At 48.1% G+C, this 23,102-nt stretch overlaps 2 protein-coding genes across 2 annotated transcripts; one reads left to right on the forward strand and one right to left on the reverse strand.

The window, feature by feature from the left end:
* The first annotated feature begins 639 nt into the window (after window positions 1–639).
* UCN (urocortin) lies at window positions 640–2,074 on the forward strand. Its single transcript, XM_082427993.1, has 2 exons — window positions 640–778; window positions 1,040–2,074. Exon 2 carries the CDS (start codon window positions 1,053–1,055, stop codon window positions 1,431–1,433), a length of 381 nt encoding a protein of 126 aa, XP_082284119.1. The 5' UTR covers window positions 640–778; window positions 1,040–1,052; the 3' UTR covers window positions 1,434–2,074.
* TRIM54 (tripartite motif containing 54) lies at window positions 1,967–22,289 on the reverse strand. The gene is made up of 9 exons (XM_082427971.1): window positions 21,770–22,289; window positions 6,634–6,806; window positions 5,931–6,102; window positions 4,087–4,182; window positions 3,174–3,407; window positions 2,892–2,914; window positions 2,651–2,775; window positions 2,420–2,512; window positions 1,967–2,112 (listed from the first exon to the last, which is right to left on the reverse strand). The coding sequence occupies exons 1-9, from the start codon at window positions 21,935–21,937 to the stop codon at window positions 2,102–2,104; spliced, it is 1,095 nt and encodes a 364-aa protein (XP_082284097.1). The 5' UTR covers window positions 21,938–22,289; the 3' UTR covers window positions 1,967–2,101.
* Window positions 22,290–23,102: the final 813 nt, after the last annotated feature.

A 23,102-nucleotide genomic window follows, 5' to 3' on the forward strand; every position in this document is an offset into this window, starting at 1 on the left:
GGAGAAAAATTAACTTGGCTAAACTCCTGCTTTGGGGCAAACCTAGAAGCAGATGGACCAGCCTTTTGTTGTCTGAAAGCACCCTGACCAGAGGCCCTCTTTTTTTATGGTGCCTCAGTCAAACAGCCCTAGAATTTAGATCCTGGGGCTAGAATGACATCAAAAATCCTGGCAGCTCAAGCTGCCTCAGACGCCTCTTGGGTGGGTACCATGATGGTAGCTGAGTGCCAGCAGTGCTGTCCTGATTGCCTCCATTTACAGAACTGATAGCTGGGGCAAGGGACTGGGTCTGAGCAGGACAGCATTCTCCAGAGGCCTCTGGCCCCTTCTAGAGGCTGAGGACAAGGTCAGCACCATGGACAGCCCCGTGGTCCAGTCTTCCTTTCACGTGCCAGAGAAGACTGCAGATCTGGACTAGTTTGGTCTGGGGACAGGCCCCCTGGTCACTGCTGGCTGTTCTAAACAGGTGAAGGACTCTCATGGCTGGAGCAATCTTTACTCCCCAACAGGCTTCTCACTCTCTTGAGCCAGGTGTCACTTCCAGAGACGCGCCCCACGGGGTCTCGCAGCCGCAAGGGTCGGACTCGAAGCTGCGGCCGTCATTGCTCTACAATCAGTGCATGTTCCTCGCTGACGTCAGCCGGATCTGTCCTGGCGCTATATAAGGCTGGCGGCAGTCCCGGGACAGACCCCGTGTTCCCCAAGGCGCCCTCAGCCCGCCCCGAGGGACCGAGACAGGAGCTCCTTCCTGCAGGGTACAGACGCTCTCCGGCAAACTGTGAGTGGCTCTCAGCGTCCGCCCAGACTCCCTCAGCACCGGGACTGCGCTCAGCTCACCCACCGCGACCCGCCAAGAGGGAGGGAGGGAGAAAAGGGTGGCACAGGACTGGGCAGTGGCTGGGGCTGGAGGGAAGGCTGTGGGCACCGGGCAGCAGTCGCAGGGGCCCGACAGGGGCGCTGGAAGTGCGCGGGAAGGGGAGTGGCTCCCCCTGCGACTGCCCCTGGCGCACCTCACCCTGCGCTGCGCCTGTGTGTCCAGGGCCGGTGGTACCATGAGGCCGGTGGGACGCGGGGCGCTGCTGGCGGCGCTGCTGCTCCTGGCACAACTGCGCCCGGGGAGCAGCCAGTGGAGCCCGGAGGCGGCGGCGGCCGGGGTCCAGGACCCAAGTCTGCTCTGGAGCCCCCGGACACGGAACCACGGCGGCGGGGCCCGCGCGCTCCTCTTGCTGCTGGCGGAGCGCTTCCCGCGCCGCGCGGGGCAGGGCCGATGGGGATCCGCGATCACAGGCGAGCGGCCGCGACGGGACGACCCTCCGCTGTCCATTGACCTCACCTTCCACCTGCTACGGACCCTGCTGGAGCTGGCGCGGACGCAGAGCCAGAGGGAGCGCGCCGAGCAGAACCGCATCATATTCGACTCGGTGGGCAAGTGATCGGCGGGGTCTGGGGCCCCGGAAATCTCGACCCCCATCCCCCACCCCCGGGCTGAGACGTGCGCGACAGGAACTGACCCAGTCCCGCGGGGCTAGAGCGGCCTAGGGATACCCTGAGCACTCTCCGCGTTACTAGTTTTTAATAAAAGTGCCGAAGAGCCGTTGGCCTCTGCTGCGGGGCGCGGGGAACCACAGCAGGGTGTAAACCCGTGGGAAAGTGGGGCTCCCAGGTCGGCGAGAGGGGACCAGATGCTGCGGGAGGGCTCCGCGAGAACGGCTTTCAGCCAGGGTCCTGCGGTCCCCATCGTCCCCAAGTCTCCCAGGAACTCAAGCCCTGGTGCCGCCGCACCACCCCCGACCCTCTTGGCACTGGGCTTGCGAATCCATGCCTGATATCGAGGAGGCGCCCAATAGGGGTTCATTCCACTTCCGCCCCCGAAATGGTCCCAGATTAGGAGAAGGTTGGGATGGATGGTGATGCGATCGTCGCCGAAGCCGAGGCTGAGAGAGTGAGCAGTGAAAGGAGCTGCGGGTCGGGACGCATTAGCCCTTTATTGAGCCCCTCCCCCGCGGCGGCGCTCCGAGCTGGGTGGCGGGTGGTCCCTGCTCAGGTCCTTCACCACCCGAGCGCCAGGCCGCGGGTGCGCAGCCTCCCCAACAGGGGCGAGTCAGTGCAGGCCTGTCCCCGGGAAAGAAAGCTCGGTGGGCGGGCGCTCCAAAGAGACAAGGCAACTCCGAAGCCCAGCTCACTCCCTTTCCCCAGCCAGGAGGGTTTCTCCTCCACTTCCCCACCCAACTCGGACTCCCAAACCCCCAGAGGAATGGATGGTGGGAAAGAAAGTTGTGCTTCAGCACGCGCGCTAGGGGGCGCACCCCTCCTGGTTGAGGTTGGGAGTAGGGGCCCCAAGCGATCCCTGATGCAGCAGAGAGGGAGATCGCCGCGGGAGGGGCCGTACCAGCCAGACCCCGCCAATGCCCACACTCACCTTCCGGCCCCTCCAGCCGCTCTTCCTCTGGCCCTGCGCTGCCCTCTTCCCCGTCCAACGCTACCTCCTCATCCTCTTCCTCCCCAGAAGCTCCTGGGCGGAAGGAAGGCTGGGTGAGCTGGAGTCCCCGATTCTCTGGCCGTCTTGCACCCATCCCCCGACCCCCAACCTGGAGGGTCTGGACGCCTAGTCCTAGCGGCCCGCCGCCCCCTCCCATCCTCGCTCCCTCACCTGGCTGGAAGTCGATGGTCCTCAGCATTTCGGCCACATGCTCCACGCTCACGGTGAATTGCTCCATGCTTTCATAGCCCGGCTCCGGCCGTCCAGCCAGCTCCACCTTTGACATTGTCCCGACCCTGCGGCAACCGCAGCTGCAGCGGCTCATTTGGAAACACCCAGCACCCTCACCCCCTCCCGGTGGCAGCGGAGCCCCCTCGGCCCCTTCCTTTCCCTTCCCACTCCACCTACTCACTTATTGATCAGCTCCTTGGCCTGCTGCAGGGAAGAAAAGAGGGTGAGAGTAAGCATTGTGCCAACCTCTGGCAAAGTCCCATTTCTGATGCCCAACACAGTCCTGCGGGGTCGGTGGGGATGCGCGTCCCAATTCGTTAAGGAAATAATGCACTCAGAGGGGGTGATTTGCCCAAGGCCGTGGGGCAAGTAGGTGCCAGAAATAAGACTTGAACCCGGTCTCCGCGTGTCAAGGCCCCCACTGCAGCCACTAGGCAGCCTGACACCATCCCCCAAAGCACACCTGCAGATAGAGCGCCATCTGCGGTTCCTCCATGGACTGGATGGCGGACTCCACCAGCTTAGAGGAGGCCTCCAGGTGGTCTCCGTACTGGCGGATGAGGGCCCTGACGCGCTGCAGCTTCTCCTCCTGCTTCCGGGCCAGCGCCTGCAGCAGCTCACCCTTACGCTCCTCCAGAACTGCGCACAGGGCCTCAAACCTCTGGTTTAGCAACTGCTTCTGCCTCCGGCTGTTGTCCTGAAAGACCGGAAGCAAGGATGAGACCTCATAACTGGGAGAGCACGGGGCTACTTGTCCCGCTCCCGACTTAATGGAAGTCACAGACAGCCAAGAAGAAAAGTGACCTGTCGATTACACCACAAATTAGTGGCAGAGACAGAACTCCAGCCAAGGGCTGCTGATTCCCAGATCTTTTCAGTAATAATAATGATATATATTTTGTTAAGCTTTAATTGACATATAACATTATATTAGCTTCAGGTGTACAACATGATGAATCAATATTTGTATATATTGTGAAATGATCACCACAATATGTCTAGTTAACATCCAGCACCATACATAGATTACAAATTTTTTTTTTCCTGTGATGAGAACTTTTAAGATCTACTCTCTCAGCAGATAACACTATATTTTAAAGAAGCTTCATGAGTGCTGTCTATATTACTTGTATTATCTCATTTAATTCTCAAAAAGATCCAATGAGGTAGCTAACATATCATTCTCTCATCACTATTTTATATAGTTAAAAACAAGAAAAACTGAACACAGAGAAGTTAAGTTACTGGACCAAAGTCACAGAGCTAGTCAGGGACAGAGCTGGGATTCAAACCAGCAGCCTGGTAAGCACAACACACTACTTGTGATCCACCTCCAGGAGTCCAGAAACTTTCCCTCCCTCCCATCCCAGGCTCACCTCAATGGTCTGGCACACCTCCTCCATCTGCGTGATCACTGCTTGCACACGGTCATTGCCTGCCACCAGCATCGAGATGCCATCACTGAGCTCACTCTGCCACACACACAGGCCAGCACTTAGGGCTGGAGGACCTAGTCAAGAGCTGTGCCCCCCCCCACCCTGGCCAGGCTGCCCAGGAAAGGACTGCCCCCTCCCCTCCACCATTAGGGCATCTTCAGGGCAGCTCTGACAGAGATCTAGAGAGTTTGGAGCCATTCAAGAAGTGTGGAAGCACACTCTATGGATTCTGGAAGGAGGTGGAGAGAGGAAGTCCTCCACCACCAAATGAGAAAGGAAGAGACATTCACCAAATATCCACCAAATGCCAGGCACTGGCCTAGATGCTTTATCTGTAGATTCATGTCTTCCATCAATTTTGAAAAGTTCTTCATGATTATCCATTAGGATAATATTGCCTCTTTTCCATTCTCTTTATTCTCTCATTCTGTGACTCTGATTAGATATATGTTAGACCTTCTCATTCTCAACCTCCTCATCTCCCAGTGCTGTATTCTAAGTGGTTTTTTCAGTCCCCTCTTCCCCACCTTTTTTTTTTTTAATTAAAAAAAATTTTTTTTTTGCTGTGCCCCGTGGCTTGTGGGATCTTAGTTCCCTGACCAGGGATTGAACGTGGGCCCTCAACAGTGAAAGTGTGGAGTCCTAACAACTGGACCGCCAGGGAATTCCCCAGTCCTCTCTTCCTGAGAGAAATCTGTCATTTAATTCATCCTTTGAATGTTTTATTTCAACAACTATATTTTCATTTCTAAAAGCTCTATTTGGTTCTTTGTCAAATCTGCATTTTTGATAGTCTATTATTGCTTTTTAAAAATATTTATTTATTTATTTATTTTTGGCTGCATTGGGCCTTTGTTGCAGCACACGGGCTCTTCATTGTGGTGTGCAGGCTTAGTTGCCCCACAGCATGTAGGATCCTAGTTCCCTGATCAGGGATCAAACCCTTGTCCCTGCATTGGAAGGCAGATTCTTAACCACTGGACTGGCAGGGAAGTCCCTATTGCTTATTTTAAATTTCCATTTTAAAGCATTTTATGCAAAGTGACTTTCCGTTCTTCAGTAATTCCAGCATCTGAATTTCTTTGTGTATCTTCAATCATGAGCTAATCTTTTGTTGTTCTTAATCTAAGAAAAACCCAAGGCCTAAATTGAGGGTTTTTCCTCCAGGCAGAATTTGCATTTGCTTTTGTCAAAAGCCAGGTGGCACAACTGACCACTTCAGGGATTCCTGGGATTCCAGTTTAACCTGGGATCCTTGGGGGTCCTCACTGCAGGCCCCCCACCTTTTAGGAGTTTGGAGGCATAATCTCATCTCTCTAGTTCAGTAATAATTTGCCCTGTGGGAAATCCTGCCTTTTCCGTGCTTATCACTCAGGGTTCTGTTCTCATCCCACTTCCCCTCCTCCTCTCCCCACCTCACCGGCACTTGGAGCTTTCCTTTACTTCCTAAGTGTCTACCAATTTAATTTTTAAATTATGTTTTATGTAGAATCTAGATGTGTGACAGTGAGATGGCCTTGAGAGTCCACCATACTGCATCCATTTCTCATTTTATCCTTACAGCTCTCAGGGGTAAGCATTTTCATCCCCATTTTACAAGTGAGGAACATGAGGGCCAGAGAGGTCAAGTGACTTACCCAAGGTCACACACTGAGTCACGCATAGACTTGGGACTTCAGCCCTGATCTGCCTGCCTTTGAAACCAAGTGGAGTAAGAGGCTATAGTTTGAGACCCTTTCCTATGTCCCCACCCCCACACGCCTGCTTCCTCTGCTGCTTGATACCTTCTGGCGTTTGTAAATGGTGGGCAGTGGGGCCACCTCACAGTCCTTGTGGGCACCGAAGACCTTGCAGAGAGAGCAAGTGGGCACTTCACAGCTCAGGCAGTAGATATTGATCTTCTCATCTTCATGCTCCTCGCACATGAGGTGCTGCTCAGCCTTGGAATGCAGCGGCCTGGAGGGGAGCGGACAGGGTGGCAGGAGGGTCAGGGGCCAGGCTGGGTGGGGGGCAAGAGTGTGAGACTCCATGAACACCTTCTCTTCAGCCTCCACCACCCAGCGCCACCTTCTCTGCCCCTGCAGCTGGTGCTGTGGCTGGGCAGGCGAGTGACTTCCACGGGGCTCTTCCTTTGAGGAATAGAGCTATGGCGTAGCGGAGACCTAGATCCAAGAGTAGTTTCTATTCCAGGGCAGGGAAGTCCCGTGGGGCGGGACGTCATGGAGGGTTGGCAAGGACCTTGCTGGTGGACGGCCAGCCCCTCCCCAGGTGAAGAGGGGGAAGCACTAACCAGGAATCAGAGGCTGCCTGAGCTGGGTGACCTGACGAGCTGGGGGCAAGTCCCTCCTCTTCTCAGGTCCAGTCCTCTCATCACTAAACTGAAGAGGCAGGTTGATCGTTTCAGCTCCTCTCTTCTGGCCCTGATGGGTTCCCTGGCTGTGTCCCAGGCCCTGCACTTTAGAGAAACAAGAGACCCTAACAGCTCACCGGGAGGACTCCTGCTTGTAAATGTCGATAATGTTCTCCACTAGCAGATTCCGCTGCAGGCCGTAGACACCATGTCGGTCCAGGACAACCTCATGCCTGCAAGACGGGCAGCGGAAACGGCCTCCTGAAGACACAGTGGTGGAGCCCCGGGATTGCCACAGAGGGTTTGAGGCCTGTGGGGACGGGGAGCGTGAGAGAAAGGCACAGTGAGTCATGGGGGAACTGGGAGGAGGCAGGGGGAATATCACGGGGACTGGGGAGTAGGAGAGTGGTGAAGAGGAATCATCAGCTCTTTTCTATGGCTGGACGCGCCTCTGAGAGCAGCTCTTGGTGGGTGGCCATGGAGACTTTCCCACCTTTGCCTTGTTACTCAGCCCACCTCCTTGAGTGTCCCTGCATCCAGAGCCTAGCTTGATCAAGCCTAGTTAGGGCAAGCTCTCCTCAAAGCGGCCCAGCTTGGAGCTGTGGGGAGACACTGACCTCAGCAGGAAGGCCAAAGTAGGAAATGGACTCTGAGTGTTGCAGTCCTCCAGCCTGGGGCTCTCACGGGCCAGATCTGGGGGACGTTCTCTGCAGCCACGGTCAGGGGCACGGAGACAAGTGCTGAACAATGGGGCAGACATATCGAGCCAGGTAATTCGGGAAAATCACTCCAGGGACTGGGAATCAGGAGTCCTGGGTTCTTGTGCTGCCCCAACACTGCCCTACTATGCATATTTGGGCAAGCATTCAACCTCTGTACAATTAAGGACGAGATTGGATTATTTATTCTACCATAAACATTGAGTGTGTCAGGTAATTGCTAGGCTCTGGGCATAAAACATGAACAGGTACATCACATTACCCTCAGGGAGAGCAAACTGACAACCACATCTAGTGGGCTGCGTGTTATGACAGGAGGAATCTCAGAAGAAGGGTTTACCAGGGCTGCTCACCACTTCCTCCCGCTTACACCTCTTAGGGAACTTGCTCCATCGCATCCTAAACGGGAGAGCCCTGCCATGGCCCAGGCCACAGATGCTTGGCTCAGAATTGAGGAGGTGATCACCTGACCCAACAGGACCAATCAAATTTTCTCTCTAGGAACTTGGAATCGAGTCACAGAGGCTGAGGTGACTAGACCATTTGCAGCTTTTGAACTGAAAAAAGACTTGTGAAGTTGGGCTAAAAGCTGACATTGTGGCCACCCCAAAATCTGTGCAAGTGGACAGTGTGAGGGGTCCGACACTGTGAACAGAGAAGGCTGGTCTGCAAGGAAGAGAAACAGTCAATCTGGGGAGAGCAGCAGAGATGAAAGACTGGTAAATACTGCTTATTGTTGCTCGATATTCACCCCTTCTTCTTCAATAATAGAGCCCCTGAGTTTTTAGCAAGACACATGGAATAAAGACCATATGACCAAGCCTCCCTTCCAGCTGGGTGTGACCAGGTGACTGCGTTCTGGCCAATGGTATATAAATAGAAATGTTTTGTGCAATTTCTAGGAAGTATCTTTAATGGGAAGGGCATACCCTACTCCTCCTCTTCTCTCCTTCCTGCTGGCTGGAATGAAGGTGGACTGGCAGGACTTCCCTGGTGGCGCAGGGGTTAAGAATCCGCCTGCCAATGCAGGGGACACAGGTTCCATCCCTGGTCCAGAAGATCCCACATGCCGCAGAGCAACTAAGCCCGTGTGCCACAACGACTGAGCCTGCGCTCTAGAGCCTGCGAGCCACAACAACTGAAGCCTGTGTGCCTAGAGCCCATGTTCCACAAGAGAAGCCACCTCAATGAGAAGCACGCGCACCACAACAAAGAGTAGCCCCCGCTCACCGCACCTAGAGAAAGCCTGCACACAACAACGAAGACCCAACGCAGCTAAAAATAAATAAATAAAGTAAATAAAATTTTTTTAAAATATGGACTGGCGTAGGTTGAAGCAGCCATCTTGAGCCATGAAGTAGCCACATGTCAAGAATGGCAACAAGATAAAAGGAGTGAGTCTCTTATGAGGCAGTCCTGGACTGCCTACCCATACTTTCACTGGAGAGAAAAAATTTTACCGACTTGAAGCCATTGTTATTTTTGGTTTTCTGTCTTTTACAGCCGAACCTAATCCTAATTGGCTGGAACACCATGCACTCTTAGAGAGTAATGGAGAGAGAGTCACCTGTGACTTTGTATGTTCAGATGTATTTCCCGCAATTGGGTTCCATAAAATTCTCCAAATCCTTATGCTATACATCAACCAGAGGGACCCTAATGCGTGTGCAGCAGCACCTATAGCACATAGAGGGCATCCAAGTCCAGAGTCTTATTTGATCCTTTGGTAGCAAGAGATGTAGGCAAGGCAGGAAATGTGGCCCCACTGTGAATTGGGTGACTTATCTTGGGGAGAGTGACAGGCATATCATAAATATTACATTTTGGGGGAATTTTTTTTAATTATTTTATTTATTTATTTTTGGCTGCGTTGGGTCGTCATTGCTGTGTGCGGGCTTTCTCTAGTTGCGGCGAGTGGGGGCTACTCTTCATTGCGGTGCATGGGCTTTTCATTGCGGTGGCTTCTCTTGTTGCAGAGCATAGGCTCTAGGTGCGCGGGCTTCAGTAGCTGTGGCATGTGGGCTCAGTAGTTGTGGCACACAGGCTTAGCTGCTCCGCGGCATGTGGGATCTTCCCAGACCAGGGCTCGAACCTGTGTCCCCTGCATTGTCAGGAGGATTCTTAGCCACTGCACCACCAGGGAAGTCAGGGAATTTCTTTAGAATTATAAGAAGTTAACATTTTAGCCCATCATAAAGCTAAACGGATTAGCTTGAGATTATTCAAGGCTGTGTTTGTGCATCTGTCCTTCTCAGTAACTGGAATTGTATGAATATTGTTGAGTTTAGTTTAAAGACTGGGTTAAAGTGTGAGATCACTGGGCTTTTGTTTGCTTAATACAATAATCTTTCAATATTTAGAATCCAAGTGAGCAAGATGGTGTTAGGAGAGCTCTAAGCCTGCAGACTTACTCCTGGAAGGATCTTACTTCTCTTTGATTTGCTGGTGGCAAGCGTAGAAAGGTGCTCAGTAAATGTCTGAATGGGAGGAAAGGGGGCGTATTCTAAAGTTTTGACCCAGAGCAAAGATAAACTGCTAAGTAGCCTCTCCTAACCTCCCTCTCTCATTGCACTCTTCCTCTATACTCATTATTTAACAGTCAACACATGTTTTCAGGGCCTATTATGTGTCAAGCACTGTGCTGTGGGCTTTCCAGACATTACTGAATTAACCCTCGAGAATTTCTTGTAAAGATGGAGGAAATGAACATTTACCCCCTAACTTGGACTACAAGAAATATAACCACAAGGCTAACACCTATTGAACACTTAGTTTATGCCAGGCTTTGCTCTAAGTCCTTTTATTTGTATTAATTCATTTCATCCTCATATCATCAACCCCATTTCAAACATGGGAAATTGTAGCCCAGAAAAGTTAAATAAATTTGCACATGGTCATCAGCTAATAGGTGGTGGAATCAATATTTGAACTCAGGCACTCGGACCCCAGAGCCCATCCTAATAATCATTATACTGCATTGTCAGATACAATAAAATTTAGGCCAATTGAAGAATGATGCCCAGAGCTAACATTTGTCTCTCTGAGCCTCAGGTGAAACATTTTAGTAAAAGAGTCATGAAGGACCAAACAACAACCTGTCACACAGAAAAGAGAGGACAGCCTAAAAATCAACTTTGCAACTGTGCAACTGTGGATTGAAGTTATTTGAGCAGAAATAAACAAAAAATGACCCATCAAACCAAAATCCCGTTGCCACGGAGCGCTAAGAGGGCCCAGCGGGCAACCAGAATGATCTGCTTGTCTGTGAAAAGAAGAAATAGCTCAAATCTCAGGGGAGATGGATCTACACATGCCCCCACGGCAGATAATTCATCAGATTCTGTGTGAAAAATATTCTGAGGCAACATAACCAAATTGGGACACTCAACTGCCTACTAATCCAGGTCATACCCCTCTGTTTTCCAAAGAAGCCAAAGAGCTAAACAGAGATTACAAACCAATGACAACATCCAGCTAGCCAGTCTGCATTTAGGAGAACAGAGGAAGGAAGCCAAGGTAAACAGGGTTGAGTGAAGAATTCACCCTCAGCACCAGATAAAGCTACCCCTATACAAAGAGGAGTGATAAGCAGAAGAGATCTAACAGGAGATACAAGCCAAGATATTACAAAAAGAAAAGGGAAAAGAAAGCAAGATGAGCAAAGGACAGATGAAGAAAACCCTCTGGAAGAAGAATTGCTCCAGCAAACAATTCAATTTCAATCTAACATTTTTAAAGAAATGAAGAAAACATAGTCTCCGTAATTAAAGAAGAGATATAAGGGAGCAAAGCTGGAAGAAAAAAGTGAGCTGGCAGAATTAAGGAAAGTAAAATATGTTATCAACATAGAAAGAAAATTCACATTTGACACAGTAAGAAGTAGAATATATGATACTGATAAAAGTCACATAGATTTTAGTAGAAAATAACAGACACAAGTAACCAGGACTGCATGCTACAACATGGATCAACCTTGAAAATGCTGTGCTAAGTGAAATAAGCCAGTCACAAAAGGACAAATACTGTATAATCCCTCTTATATGAGGCACCTAGAATAGTCAAATTCACAGAGACAGAAAATAGAAGGGTGGTTGCCGGGGGTTGGGGGAGGGAAAATGGGGAGTTATTATTTAATGGGTACAGAGTTTCAGTTTGGGATGATGAAAGTTCTGAAGATGGATAGTGGTGATGGTTGAACGACAATGTGAATGTTCTTAATGCCACTGAACTGCACACTTAAGACTGGTTAAGGGACTTCCCTGGTGGTCCAGTGGTTAAGACTCCACGCTTCCAATGCAGGGGGCCCGGGTTCAATCCCTGGTCAGGGAACTAGATCCCACATGCTGCAACTAAAGATCCCACATGCCACAACTAAGACCCAGCCAAATAAATAAATAAATAATTTTTTTAAAAGACTGGTTAAGATAGTAAATTTATATTATGTGGATTTTACCACAGTATTACAAAAGAAAAGAAAAAGTAATCAGGACTTGTTGGGTTATCTTGGCCAAGGGTCCTACTTCAGACTCCCCACATGAGGACTGACCTCAGGGATTGGCCTGAGGTGGGCTGGCGAGGCACTCTGCCTCTTCATCGCTTCCCCACCTGCCAAAGAAATTTCTGTGGTAGCTCATCCCACTGGCTAACCATGACCATTCTCCCAGGACCAGGGGCTCTGAGAGGCAATCAGTACTCAGGCAGTCAACCGTCCATCCCTTGTTTGAAGAACACCACCTTTCTTGGGAGCTGGAGAGCACACAGGGCGGGCGAGGTGGAGGGTTGCATCGCTTTGGCCACAGGGTGGTGCTGCTCCCTGGAGCAGATGCCACAGATGAGCGCAGCTTTGACATTCATCCCTGGGTCCCAGAGTCCCTCCCTCTTCCACAGCTCAACTCCTCCTGCCATATCCTACTTCTGGTTGGCTTTCCTCCTAACCTCGAGGGCACCCCTTCCTTTCTGTGATGGCTTTGGCAATGTTTCCCCCACCCAACTCCACACCGCCCCACTTCCTTTGCTAGACCCTGAAGCATATATATATACGTGTATATATATGCCCTTTGGTACTGGGGCTAAATTTGACTGGTAATAAAATAGTAAAGTTTTTCTTTTGCATTTTCCAGGCCCTCGAGCTTATGGCCCAACACGCGTGTTGCTTAGAGGCCTCACTGTGCTATCCATGTGCTCAGTACTTCCCCCAATACAGCATACATACTGAGGACAGATGTGAAGATTTCAGGTGATACGAGGATGGACATTTAAATTTTTTATGTGTTTATCTCAATGCATATTAGAAAAAATAACCAGCCTATAAAACTGTTGATTTTTCATGGATTTTGTCATTGAGAATGATAAATATTTCAACTTTAAAAGTGAATTCTGGGACTTCCCTGGTGGCGCAGTGGTTAAGAATCCGCCTGCCAATGCAGGGGACACAGGTTCGAGCCCTGGTCCGGGAAAATCCCACGTGCCGCGGAGCAACGAAGCCAGTGCACCACAACTACTGAGCCTGTGCTCTAGAGCCTGCGAGCTACAACTACGGAGCCCACGTGCCACAACTACTGAGCCCTTGAGCCACAACTACTGAGCACACGTGCCACAACTACTGAAGCCCGCGTGCCTAGAGCCTGTGCTCCGCAGCAAGAGAAGCCACCGCAATGAGAAGCCCACACACTGCAAGGAAGAGGAGCCCCCGCTCGCTGCAACTAGAGAAAGCCCGTGTGAAGCAATGAAGACCCAACGCAGCCAAAAATAAATAAATTTATTTTTTTTTAAAAGTGAGTTCTTTTGAACAACATTGTTAATCAACTATACTCCAATATATTGTAAAATAAAAAGTTTTTTAAAATGTGAGTTCTTTTAAATAGAAATACTCAAGCATAGCATAGGTGGTACACAGCTTTGGCAAACATCAGGAAGGTGAAACGAGAATGAAGTTTGGGACGTTTGCTCTAACCCTTTTCTGACTCCCTCCCCTTATCAAAACTTGTGTGTCTTGCATCCCAAACCTTTTGCAAATGCTAGGTGGCTACTTTGAGAAAGTCACCTGTACTGGATATGTAGATAAAATTGTTACCCATTCTTGGCAACATCTCTATATTTTAACAGAGATGATATGCAGGATGATATAGGGAAAGTAACACTGATCTGAAGATCTGGTTTGGGATTTGTCATTTATGACCTTGGGAAAATAATTTCTCTTAGGGCTCAGATTTCCTCAGATCTAAAAAGAGGATTCGTACTTAGCACTAGCTCCTTTCAAAGGCTGATGTTTTCTGAGCAATGAGCCTTAATGGATATATTTATGGTAAGAATACTGACCAGGGTGGGGGAAGGGAGTTGTTGGTTTTCATAACAACCTTCTCCTCTCATATGTTGCAGGCCACCATATCCCACTCTGTTTAAAGTTTTGGCTCCTGTGATCCAATATCTCACTTGTTTTTGCCAGTCCCTAGCTGTCCCTGGATCGCCCTCTTCCTGTCTGATGTCAGCACTTCCTGAAATCCCATCTCCTCTGAAACAGCCCCAGTGTATTTAGATGGATTTATACATTCTACAATTTGTATTATCTGTGAGGTTTAAATTTTACATAATACACCTGTATTATTTTTGTAACCAGAATGAACAGTAAAATTGCTTTTTCAGATAGTTAACATGCTGGTTATTTAATAGTAGAGATTAAATGAGTTATAGAGGAATTATTATGCAACTATCTTTAACAGTTCTTAACATGGGGAGAGACCCATGAAAAAAGCAGGATATAAGTCTGTATAGACAGTAGGATCCCAATTTTGAAATAAGTGATGGGATTTACAGGATTTTAAAATTTCTTCTTTGTAGTCATCTACATTTACCAAATATCTTTGTATAGACCATGAAATTACTTTATAAAATACATAAAATAAAAATTAAACATTTTGGCAATCATTTCCATTGAGTGATAGAATTGTGGGTGATTCCTTTTTTTTTTTAAATATAATTTCCAAATTTTGTACAAGGACTTTGGGTTTGGGGGGAAAAAAAAACCCTTTACTTTTAAAAAGTGCAATGCTCAATCCTGCCGTGAATGAAAAGGGGGCGCTAGAGTGACAGGCGAGTTAACAAGTGAAAACGCTACTTAGGAGACCGTAAGGAACCATGTTAGTTCGAGGGAGGAGGTGTTTAAGAAGATACCATTTGAAGACAGGGTAGACAGGAAGCAGGAGATGGTCGTTAGGAAAGAGTTTCAGGAGACCAGAGATACTATAGGAGTTTAGGTTACAGACAGAGGAGTCCTGAGACGGGCGGGGGTTGCGGGGTTGGGGGGGAGCTAGAAAGGTAGGTTTTACCAAGAAGGGCTTTTTTTTTTTTTTTTTTGGCTGCGTTGGGTCTTCGTTGCTGCACGCGGGCTTTAGTTGTGGCGAGCAGGGGCTACTCTCTGTTGCGGTGGCTTCTCTTGTTGCGGAGCACGGGCTGTAGGCGTGTGGGCTTCAGCAGTTGTGGCACGTGGGCTCAGTAGTTGCGGCTCGTGGGCTCAGTAGTTGTGGCTCACAGGCTCTAGAGCTCAGGCTCAGTAGTTGTGGCGCACGGGCTTAGTTGCTCCGCGGCATGTGGGATCTTCCCGGACCGGGGCTCGAACCCGTGTTCCCTGCATTGGCAGGCGGATTCTTAACCACTGTGCCACCAGGGAAGCCCCCAAGAAGGGCTTTTTAAAAATAATTGTGGTAAAATCATGGAGGGCTTTGAATCCAAGGGTAAAGATCTGAACTTAACTTTATAGGCAAGGTTTCTAAACTGCAAGAGAAAATTAGAGTGAATATTAATCTAACAGAGGTGATTTGGATACATGGGAGAGGAGACTATGGCTTTCGCTTCTGATCTAAAGGCACAGATCAGAAGCAAGAGCCATAGTCAGTGCAGGTCACAGGCTTGCCCTCAGATAGTGGCAGTAATCCTGCAAAGACTAGGGATGCCAGAGGTGGAATCTGGCCAATCACTTGGCTGTGGGTGGACTGTGGGGAAAGGAGGGAGTAAGACAATTCAGGCATTTCAAGCCTGGATGCTTGGGGAGACAGCGGAAGCTGTATGCTGTATACATTTCGTATGACAAAATGTATAATTTTGTCAATTATACCTCAACAGAGCTGGGGAATAAATGCTGGAGAACTTAACCTGGGGGCCAGAACCCCCAAAAGATCCATGACTACAACTTAAGGGGTCTGTGAGCCTCGATGGGAAAACAATTACATCTTCATTTTCACTAACGTGCCTAGCAGAACCTGAGCGCTTCCTTCAATTATGAAGGTAGGCGACAAACCACGTAGGTTTAGTAGTACCTGTGACTTTGTCACCAACAGAAATCACGGGTATTTTCATATCGCATTACAGTTGTTGATCAAATCTCCAAAAACAATTTATACTTATCACTACTTCTAAACTATAGTAGTTATTAGGCCCACTGTTCCTTCTTTTTTTTTTTTGGCTGCACCGCTAGGCATGTGGGATCTTAGTTCCCTGACCAGGCATCGAACCCATGCCCCGTGCAGTGGAAGCGCAGAGTCCTAACCACTGGCCCGCCAGGGAATTCCCCCATCTCATTATTTAATGTGTTAATCGAGAAGCACATATATTACTCTATCAAAAAACATGTTCTAATTATTTTAATAATTATATTCCAGCGTTTCTCAAGTTTTTCACTCCTGCCTCTTCTAAGAGCCTTTTAAGACATTTCCCCCCAATTGCTATCCCCCGCAATTAAATTTTAACACCACAAATCTTAAAAATGTCAAACTCATAGAAGCAGAGATTAGAAAGCCAGTTGCCAGAGGCTCGGGGTGGGGAAATGGGTAGCTGTTGGTCAAAGGGCAGAAACTTTCAGTTATAAAATGAAGTTCCCGGGAGCTGATGTACAGCATGGTGACTGTAGTTAATAACACTATGTTGTGTACTTGGCAACTGCTGAGAGAGTCTAGACCCCTCACACACAAACATGGAAACGGTGAGGTGATGGATGTGTTAACTACCTTGATTGTGGTAATCATTTTACAGTGTATAGATATATCACATTATCATGTTGTATACCTTAAATATATATAATTTTGTCAATTATACCTCAACAGAGCTGGGGAATAAAGTTTTACATAAGAGCAGAAAATAAATAAAAAGTAAAATTGCAATAAATTTTTTTTAATACCACAGATAAAATTGGAGCAATATCACCCCCACTGAGACTGCATGCTGTGTTCTAATGCAACTGGCTTTTTCTTTATAATCATATATATTTTATGCACTTAAAAACCCTGTTCTTAAAAAAACACACATATACATTGTCCTTAGGATCCATAGGCTTCACAAACTAAAAAGGGATCTATAGCACAAAAAGAGATTACTTCCTGCCCTGATCGTGAGTTCCAGATGGTCTCATCACAAATAGGAACTTTATACTCTGAGGTGCGCATGGCAACTTCCTTAATACGTCTCCATAGCTGACAGTCTCCACCTTGGGCTAAAGATCTCTCAGCTGACCAGTATCCAGTTAGCATAAGCCATCTTCTGCTTCTGTTTATCTTTCTATTTTAAGACTAAGAAATAGCTTTGCTGAAATCTTACATTTACACAAGGGAGCCAGCCCCATAAAGTAAAATTTCACAGGCCAATAATGTGATGTGTAGAGAAAATTCCATCACTCTAGGAAACAGAACACCTACATTTATGTCCCTACTCTGTCCCTTTGTTTGTGTGACTGTAACCTGTTTCCTGTGTTCTCCCCTGTAAAATGGAAATAACATTGATTCTAACTCAAATGGAATCACACATATGAAGGTACTCTATAAATTATAAAGCACTGTACAAATGGTTATTAAAAATCTTAATCTAGACCTTAAAAATATATGACCACATAGAACCACAGGACATGAAATAACTGTTCTTTCTTCACTGTGAAGGATAAAATGGAATGGAATAAATACATGGAATTCTAGGCCATGATCAGGGGTTTTGTGTGGCATAAGAGCTATATGGTGCCTTCTATTTCTTTTGTAATGGTCCATGGCATCCAACAGAAATGTTCCATCTAGAAAGATGCTCCGTGAACGCAGTTTCTCTATCAAATCTATTCTTATCTCAGAATGTTTTCCCACTTTCCTGGCTATCCAGAGTGATGCTGATTGCAGATACTGGCCCAGGATGTAAGGGGGCTTGTTGGAGGCTACCTCCCCTAAACTATTGGCCTGGCCAGTGATGAATAGTGGACCACGCAGATACTCTGGGCCAGACCCTCAGAATACACTGGAGAAACTGGGAAAATGGAGGCAGAAGACCAGACATTTGGTCTGGTGACCTTGGCCCTCTTCCTCTGAGCTTTAGAAGAATACAGGCGTTGGCGGCAAAAGCTGAGCTGTGGGTGGAGAAGGGGTTTTGGGTGGTGAGCTAGCTCTGCCCGACAGAACCTAGCAATGAGTGTGGCACAGGGGTTTGTGAACGGAGGCTGGCTGAAAGGAGGGCTGGTAAGCAGAAGAGTGAGCCAAGGTAGGACACTAGTAACAGAATGCAAAGTCCTGAAAAAATGGAAATCCATAATGATATTTCTTGAATTTGTGAAATCAGATTGTTAGAATTACAAGGATGTTAAAGATCAGTTTAAAACCTCGGTTTCATCCATACATGTGTAAACAGGCTTGAAGAGGTGAAATAGCCTGCTTTACATCACATGACAAATTAAGGAAGAAGCTGGTGGGACTTGAGCCCAGGAATGCTGAGTCTCTGTCTATGATTTTGTTTCCCACTCAACCCAGTTTCTTCCCTAAAGTAAGATTCTAAGCCTGCTACAAGGTTAACACAATTCACAAAATTTCAGTGAACCAGTTTCTCAAAAAGGAGACCTGCCCAAGGCTGGGCTGGGGTGGGGATGTCTTGGTGCCCTCAGTAGCAGGTGGAAGTGGCCAAGGAGACAGGCTGTGTAGGGTTTTCACCAGCTGGCCTGTACTTGATGACAGCAGGTCCTAACAATTAGCCGGTAAAGAAGTGGAATTCGGGATGAAGTAAAAGAGGTCATCTCTTTCCCAGACTGCCCTTTATGAGAGAAGGAGACCCCTTTATTGCTATCCCCATCTCTGTAAATCTCTCCCTACATGGACACCCTCCAGAAAAGCTGTTTCTGATCAACCTTCTTACAAGGCCTTCTGGTTGCCTGTTAAGTTACAACAGGTTGCAGCTCATAAACAAGTGCCCACAGTGAAGTGGGGGCAGGTATAAAAATAAACCGAAGGCTGCTTTAAAGTAGTTTAGGAGTGAATAGAGTTTACAAATTCAGAAACACATGGGAAGATGTTTGTGTCAAATTCCCACACCGACAGCTTTCCTCTAGTCAAAATGCTTGGTAGCTGAGTGGGTGCAAGTGTGGGGAAAGAGAGAGAGAGAAATTAGAGGGTAAGGTTAATGTGGTGTTTTGGTGTTTTATTCTGTTTAAATTCAGAGAGAGAGAGAGAGAGAGCGCTGTATCACAGCTCTGAAGAAAACTAGTTAAATTGTGATGGCAACTATGTAAAAATATGAGACAAGCACTTGAAAGTAATATGCAAACATGAAAATAATTGTGTTGGAGGAGGTGGGATCATGGATGATTTCCTCCCAAACCCTTAATACGGGTCAACATTTTCAATGAAAAAAAAATTTTTTTTCTTTATTGGCCGTGTTGTGTGGCATGTGGGATCTTAGCTCCCCGACCAGGGATTGAACCTGGGCCCTCAGCAGTGAGAGCTCGGAGTCGTAACCAGTGGACTGCCAGGGAATTACCTCAATGAAATATTTTAACTTTTAAGATTTTGCTTCCTGGCTTTTTTGTTAACCTGATGTTATAAGATCATACTCCCTCCAAATTCTTGTTTGTTGCCCATCACAGCAGTTTTTAGGACAGCAGAACACTGGGCATCATCTAAATGTTTCAGAGTGCAGATTTAACAGACTGTGGCCCAGCTACAACAATGGACCACTATACAGCCATGAAAAAGGAAGGTGCATTAACTGTTTTTTTTTTTTTTTTTTGGCTGTGCCGCAAGGCCTGCGGGATCTTAGTTCCCTGACCAGGGGTTGAACCTGTGCCCCCTGCAGTGGAAGTGCAGAGCCTTAAGCACTGGATCACCGGGGAAGTCCCAAAACGAAGGTGCATATCAGAATGTGCGGATATGAAACAATGGCCAAGAGAGTGAACAAAGGCAGGTATAGGATGAATTTAGTTTAAACGTGTGTGTATACACACACACACAGAAACGTCTACCGGACCACGGAAAATTTCTGGAAGTATACCCAAGAAAGTTGGTAATGGCTACCTCCATCTGGAGAAGGGAATTACATAGGGCCTGAGGTGAAGATTCACTTTTCATGATATAAATTCCTATAGCGTCTGAAAAAAAAAAAAGTGTGTGTGGGGGGGTGTATAATATACTGGTATCACTTTTCTAAGCCCTATTAACTTTCTAGGCAATGTTCTAAGGGTGTTCTTCCTAAGTAGTTTTAAGAGAGAGAAACCACAAGTCCTATTCTTGTCGCCATACTTAGAAAACAGACAATCTGATTATGCCTAGAGTTGTCAAAATGTGGAGGCAATGTGTGAAGAAACTAAATATGCTCATCTTTCACAGGGAGATCTACTGAGATGTATATACATAAGTGCAGCTGAAGAACTGGGTCAGCCTCCCACCAGGCCACCCCAAATAAAGCAGCAAGGAAATGAGCTGTTCAACTTCTCTCCTTGGAGGGCCCAGGGGTGCCCTGCACTCTAAAAGATACACAGTAGTCCAGATGCACAGAACCATCCCAAAGCTCTGGGAATCATGTTCTCTCCCAAATATTCTGTACCAAACAATTCCCAGGTCTCTCAGGGCCCAGATCAGTATTCCAGAGCTTCAAGGAACCAAAACAGTGTGTCTAGATGCAGAGGATGGACTGGAACATCTTCTAGCCTCCATATGAAGGACCGTCCCTGGGTCCTCTTCCCAACGACACTGTGTGCCATGTACTTTAATATTCTGACCAATTTTTTACAGAACACGTTACCTTCACTTTCAAAACTTTGTTTTGCTTTCACATATTTCAGGCTCTAATGAAAAGACGTTTCACTACAAATTCATGAGGAGGGATGGCAAAATCTTTTTGTCATTCCCTCCTAGGCATCTCAGCCTGAAGGATGTTCAGTGTTACTAAGACCGAGGGAAAACCCAAGATAGTGGGCAAGGCATAGCCTCTGGTACATGACTTAGTGCCCGGGATAAGCAGATCCCAGAGGGGGAAAATCACTGGCTCCGAGGTTCTCTGGAGCCACATAATGGCAGGTTTGGACACGTAGAGGAACAGGAGATGGGCACAAGCCTTGATGGGAAGATGGCAGGAGAGACCATGGAGTTCAGTGAAGACGGCAGACAGCAAAGGGTGGGTCACAGGGCACAGCTGTGGACCTGAATTAGCCAGCCCATTATTTTCCCCCAAACATGCTGCCTCTAAAGAACTTAAAAGGGAAACATTTTCTCGGTTAAGTTGAAAATCACGTGTTCAACACATTTCCTCATAATTTCTGATACAGATGAAGAATATGTGCTCATGATGTTCCTTATCGCTGCCATGCCTACTAAGCCAGCCAGCTCTGGTCTATTCTGAGTTTTCACTTCATTTGCAAGGGTGTGTGTGTGTGTGTGTGTGTGTGTGTGTGTGTGTGTGTGTGTACGTGCCTTTATCCCTCACTCTCCCTGATCTTTGTTCATTTTATAGGTTACTAGAACCTACACCAGGGCACGGGGCAAGAAAGAAAACCCATTTATATAAACCATTCTGGTATGTGCTTTTATTTTTGAAACCAGGAGCTAAAATGATATCTGTGAATTTGACTAGCTATGCTTTGCTCCATGACCACACATAAGCCAAGACTGGTTACATTTTGGGGAAGCAAAATTTATTCTCTGCCTTTTCCCTGCTTAAGTGACCTCAATCCCTTTTAACCAGCAGGTCCCTTTACTGACCAGTCTGAGGTGGGACACAGGTGTGAACTTCAGCTGGGGAGGATTCCCAGTCCCCTGCCCACTGTCTGACTCTGCCCCCCAGAGACGGATGCGTTCAGCTTTGCTTTAAATACAAATAGTTTCACTGTCATCATGGACCTTTCTCACAGAGTTTATTTTTTAACGTTTCATTATCTCACTGCTATTTTCTCCAGATTTTCCATATTGTTCTCGAAATCTCAAACTCCAAACTGGAATGCAGAGTCTAGCACAGACTGTCACACAGCCTGGTGGAGGATCGCTTCCCTCCCAGTTTCTAAGGGGGTCTCCTTTCCTCTGTAGATACCAGCATCCCAGCGGCTGTCCACGCACAGGCTGTACACGCCAGCCTGCAGAGCAGCTGCTGACTCATGCTTACTTTGGGATCTGCTAGGACCCCTGGCTCTTCTTCTGCTCTTCAGCCAGGACAGCCACCACCCACCTCACGGAACCCTCCTCCCATCACCTTCTGGGATCTCAGCGCTGACCCGATGAGAAGTCTCCCACGAGTCTGCACTGCTTTACCCGGCCCTGCCCCTGCCCCGGCCCACCTGGAAGACGTCATTGGCACACTTGCGGCACAGGTTGTGCTGGCAGGGCAGGATCACCACCGGTTTGGAGAACATCTCCAGGCAGATGGGGCAGATGAGCTGCTTCTCCAGGCTGTCCATGCTGTGTGCATCCCCGAGCAGCGGCTTGAAACCCACTGTGAAGTTCATCCCCTCAGCAATCGTGCCTACCCTGGCCTTGACCCTGGTCCTGGCCTTCCCTCACTGCCTCTGGACCCTTCCTCGTTTACTTTAGACAGTCTGCGGATTCTTGTGTTCCCTTCTGTTGCTCACTCCCGAAATAGCTCTGCTATCTCTTCTGTCCCTTCCTCTAACAATTTGCCTTGTCTTAGATCGCTGTTTTCAGACACTTCTCTGTCTCTCCTGAGTCTCTGCTCTGTACCCCAGCCAGGCACACGTAGCTTTTTCTATCCCTCCCTCCCTGAATGGCTCTGTCCCTGGAAATTTCTCCTTTTGTTTCCCAAACCACTCTTGTCCACTCTATGGGCGGCACTGTTTGTCTCTCACTGCCCAGAGAGGAGATTATTTTTTAACGTGGGGGTGGGGAACAAGGGGCATGTGTGTGTGACATTCCAGCTCCCAATTTAGCTCATGTAAGGTGAGCCACAGCTGTCACCGAGTGACCCTGACTCACTCAGGAACGGGTGACTCCCTTGAGCAAGAGCCGGGGTGAGCTTCACCGCTTATGGTGGAAGGTAGGACAGCAAAGTGGCTCTTACTCAGGGGGCTCCTGTGAGCCCCTGACCCCCATGCTCTGGCCTGGGCCCCTCTTCCAGGGCAGTGACACAGAATCTGAATCGGCCTGTATGAGAGGCACCATCCATGGCTCGGGGTGGGAGGAAAGATCCTGCCAGACCTACAGTTAGTGAAAGTTTCTGCCTCCGAGGCTTAGCCAGTGACCTTGGCCCTCTTCCTCTGAACCGTGTGATTCAGAACAAGGGCACCAGAGATGAGAGAGAGGCTCTGGTTCAACACTTCTGGACCCATTTTTGTTTTTGCCCAGACCTTTCTTATATCCCCCTAGGAAAAGAAGCCCCGGAGGCTGGAGCTGGAAGGTGTGCCAGGGCCTGGAACTACCTCATGAGCACGCCCCTGAGAAAGTATGGGATTCTGGTCCATGAACACATCACTGGAGCCACTCCAAGGACTTTAAATTTGTTAGAAAATTGTGAGTAGCTGAGCTGGGCAGAAAGGACTGGAATGCCAGGGACCTATTTCGGGCACCAGGGGAATCAGTCTCCAGGGGAATTTTAGAGCACTGACAAAGGCATCATCACAAGGTTCTGGGAAGCCTCTGCCCCAGCTCCACAGTTGT

The sequence above is a fragment of the Balaenoptera physalus genome (assembly GCF_965194825.1).
Source record: "Balaenoptera physalus genome assembly, chromosome: 15".
NCBI classification, from domain to species: domain Eukaryota; kingdom Metazoa; phylum Chordata; class Mammalia; order Artiodactyla; family Balaenopteridae; genus Balaenoptera; species Balaenoptera physalus.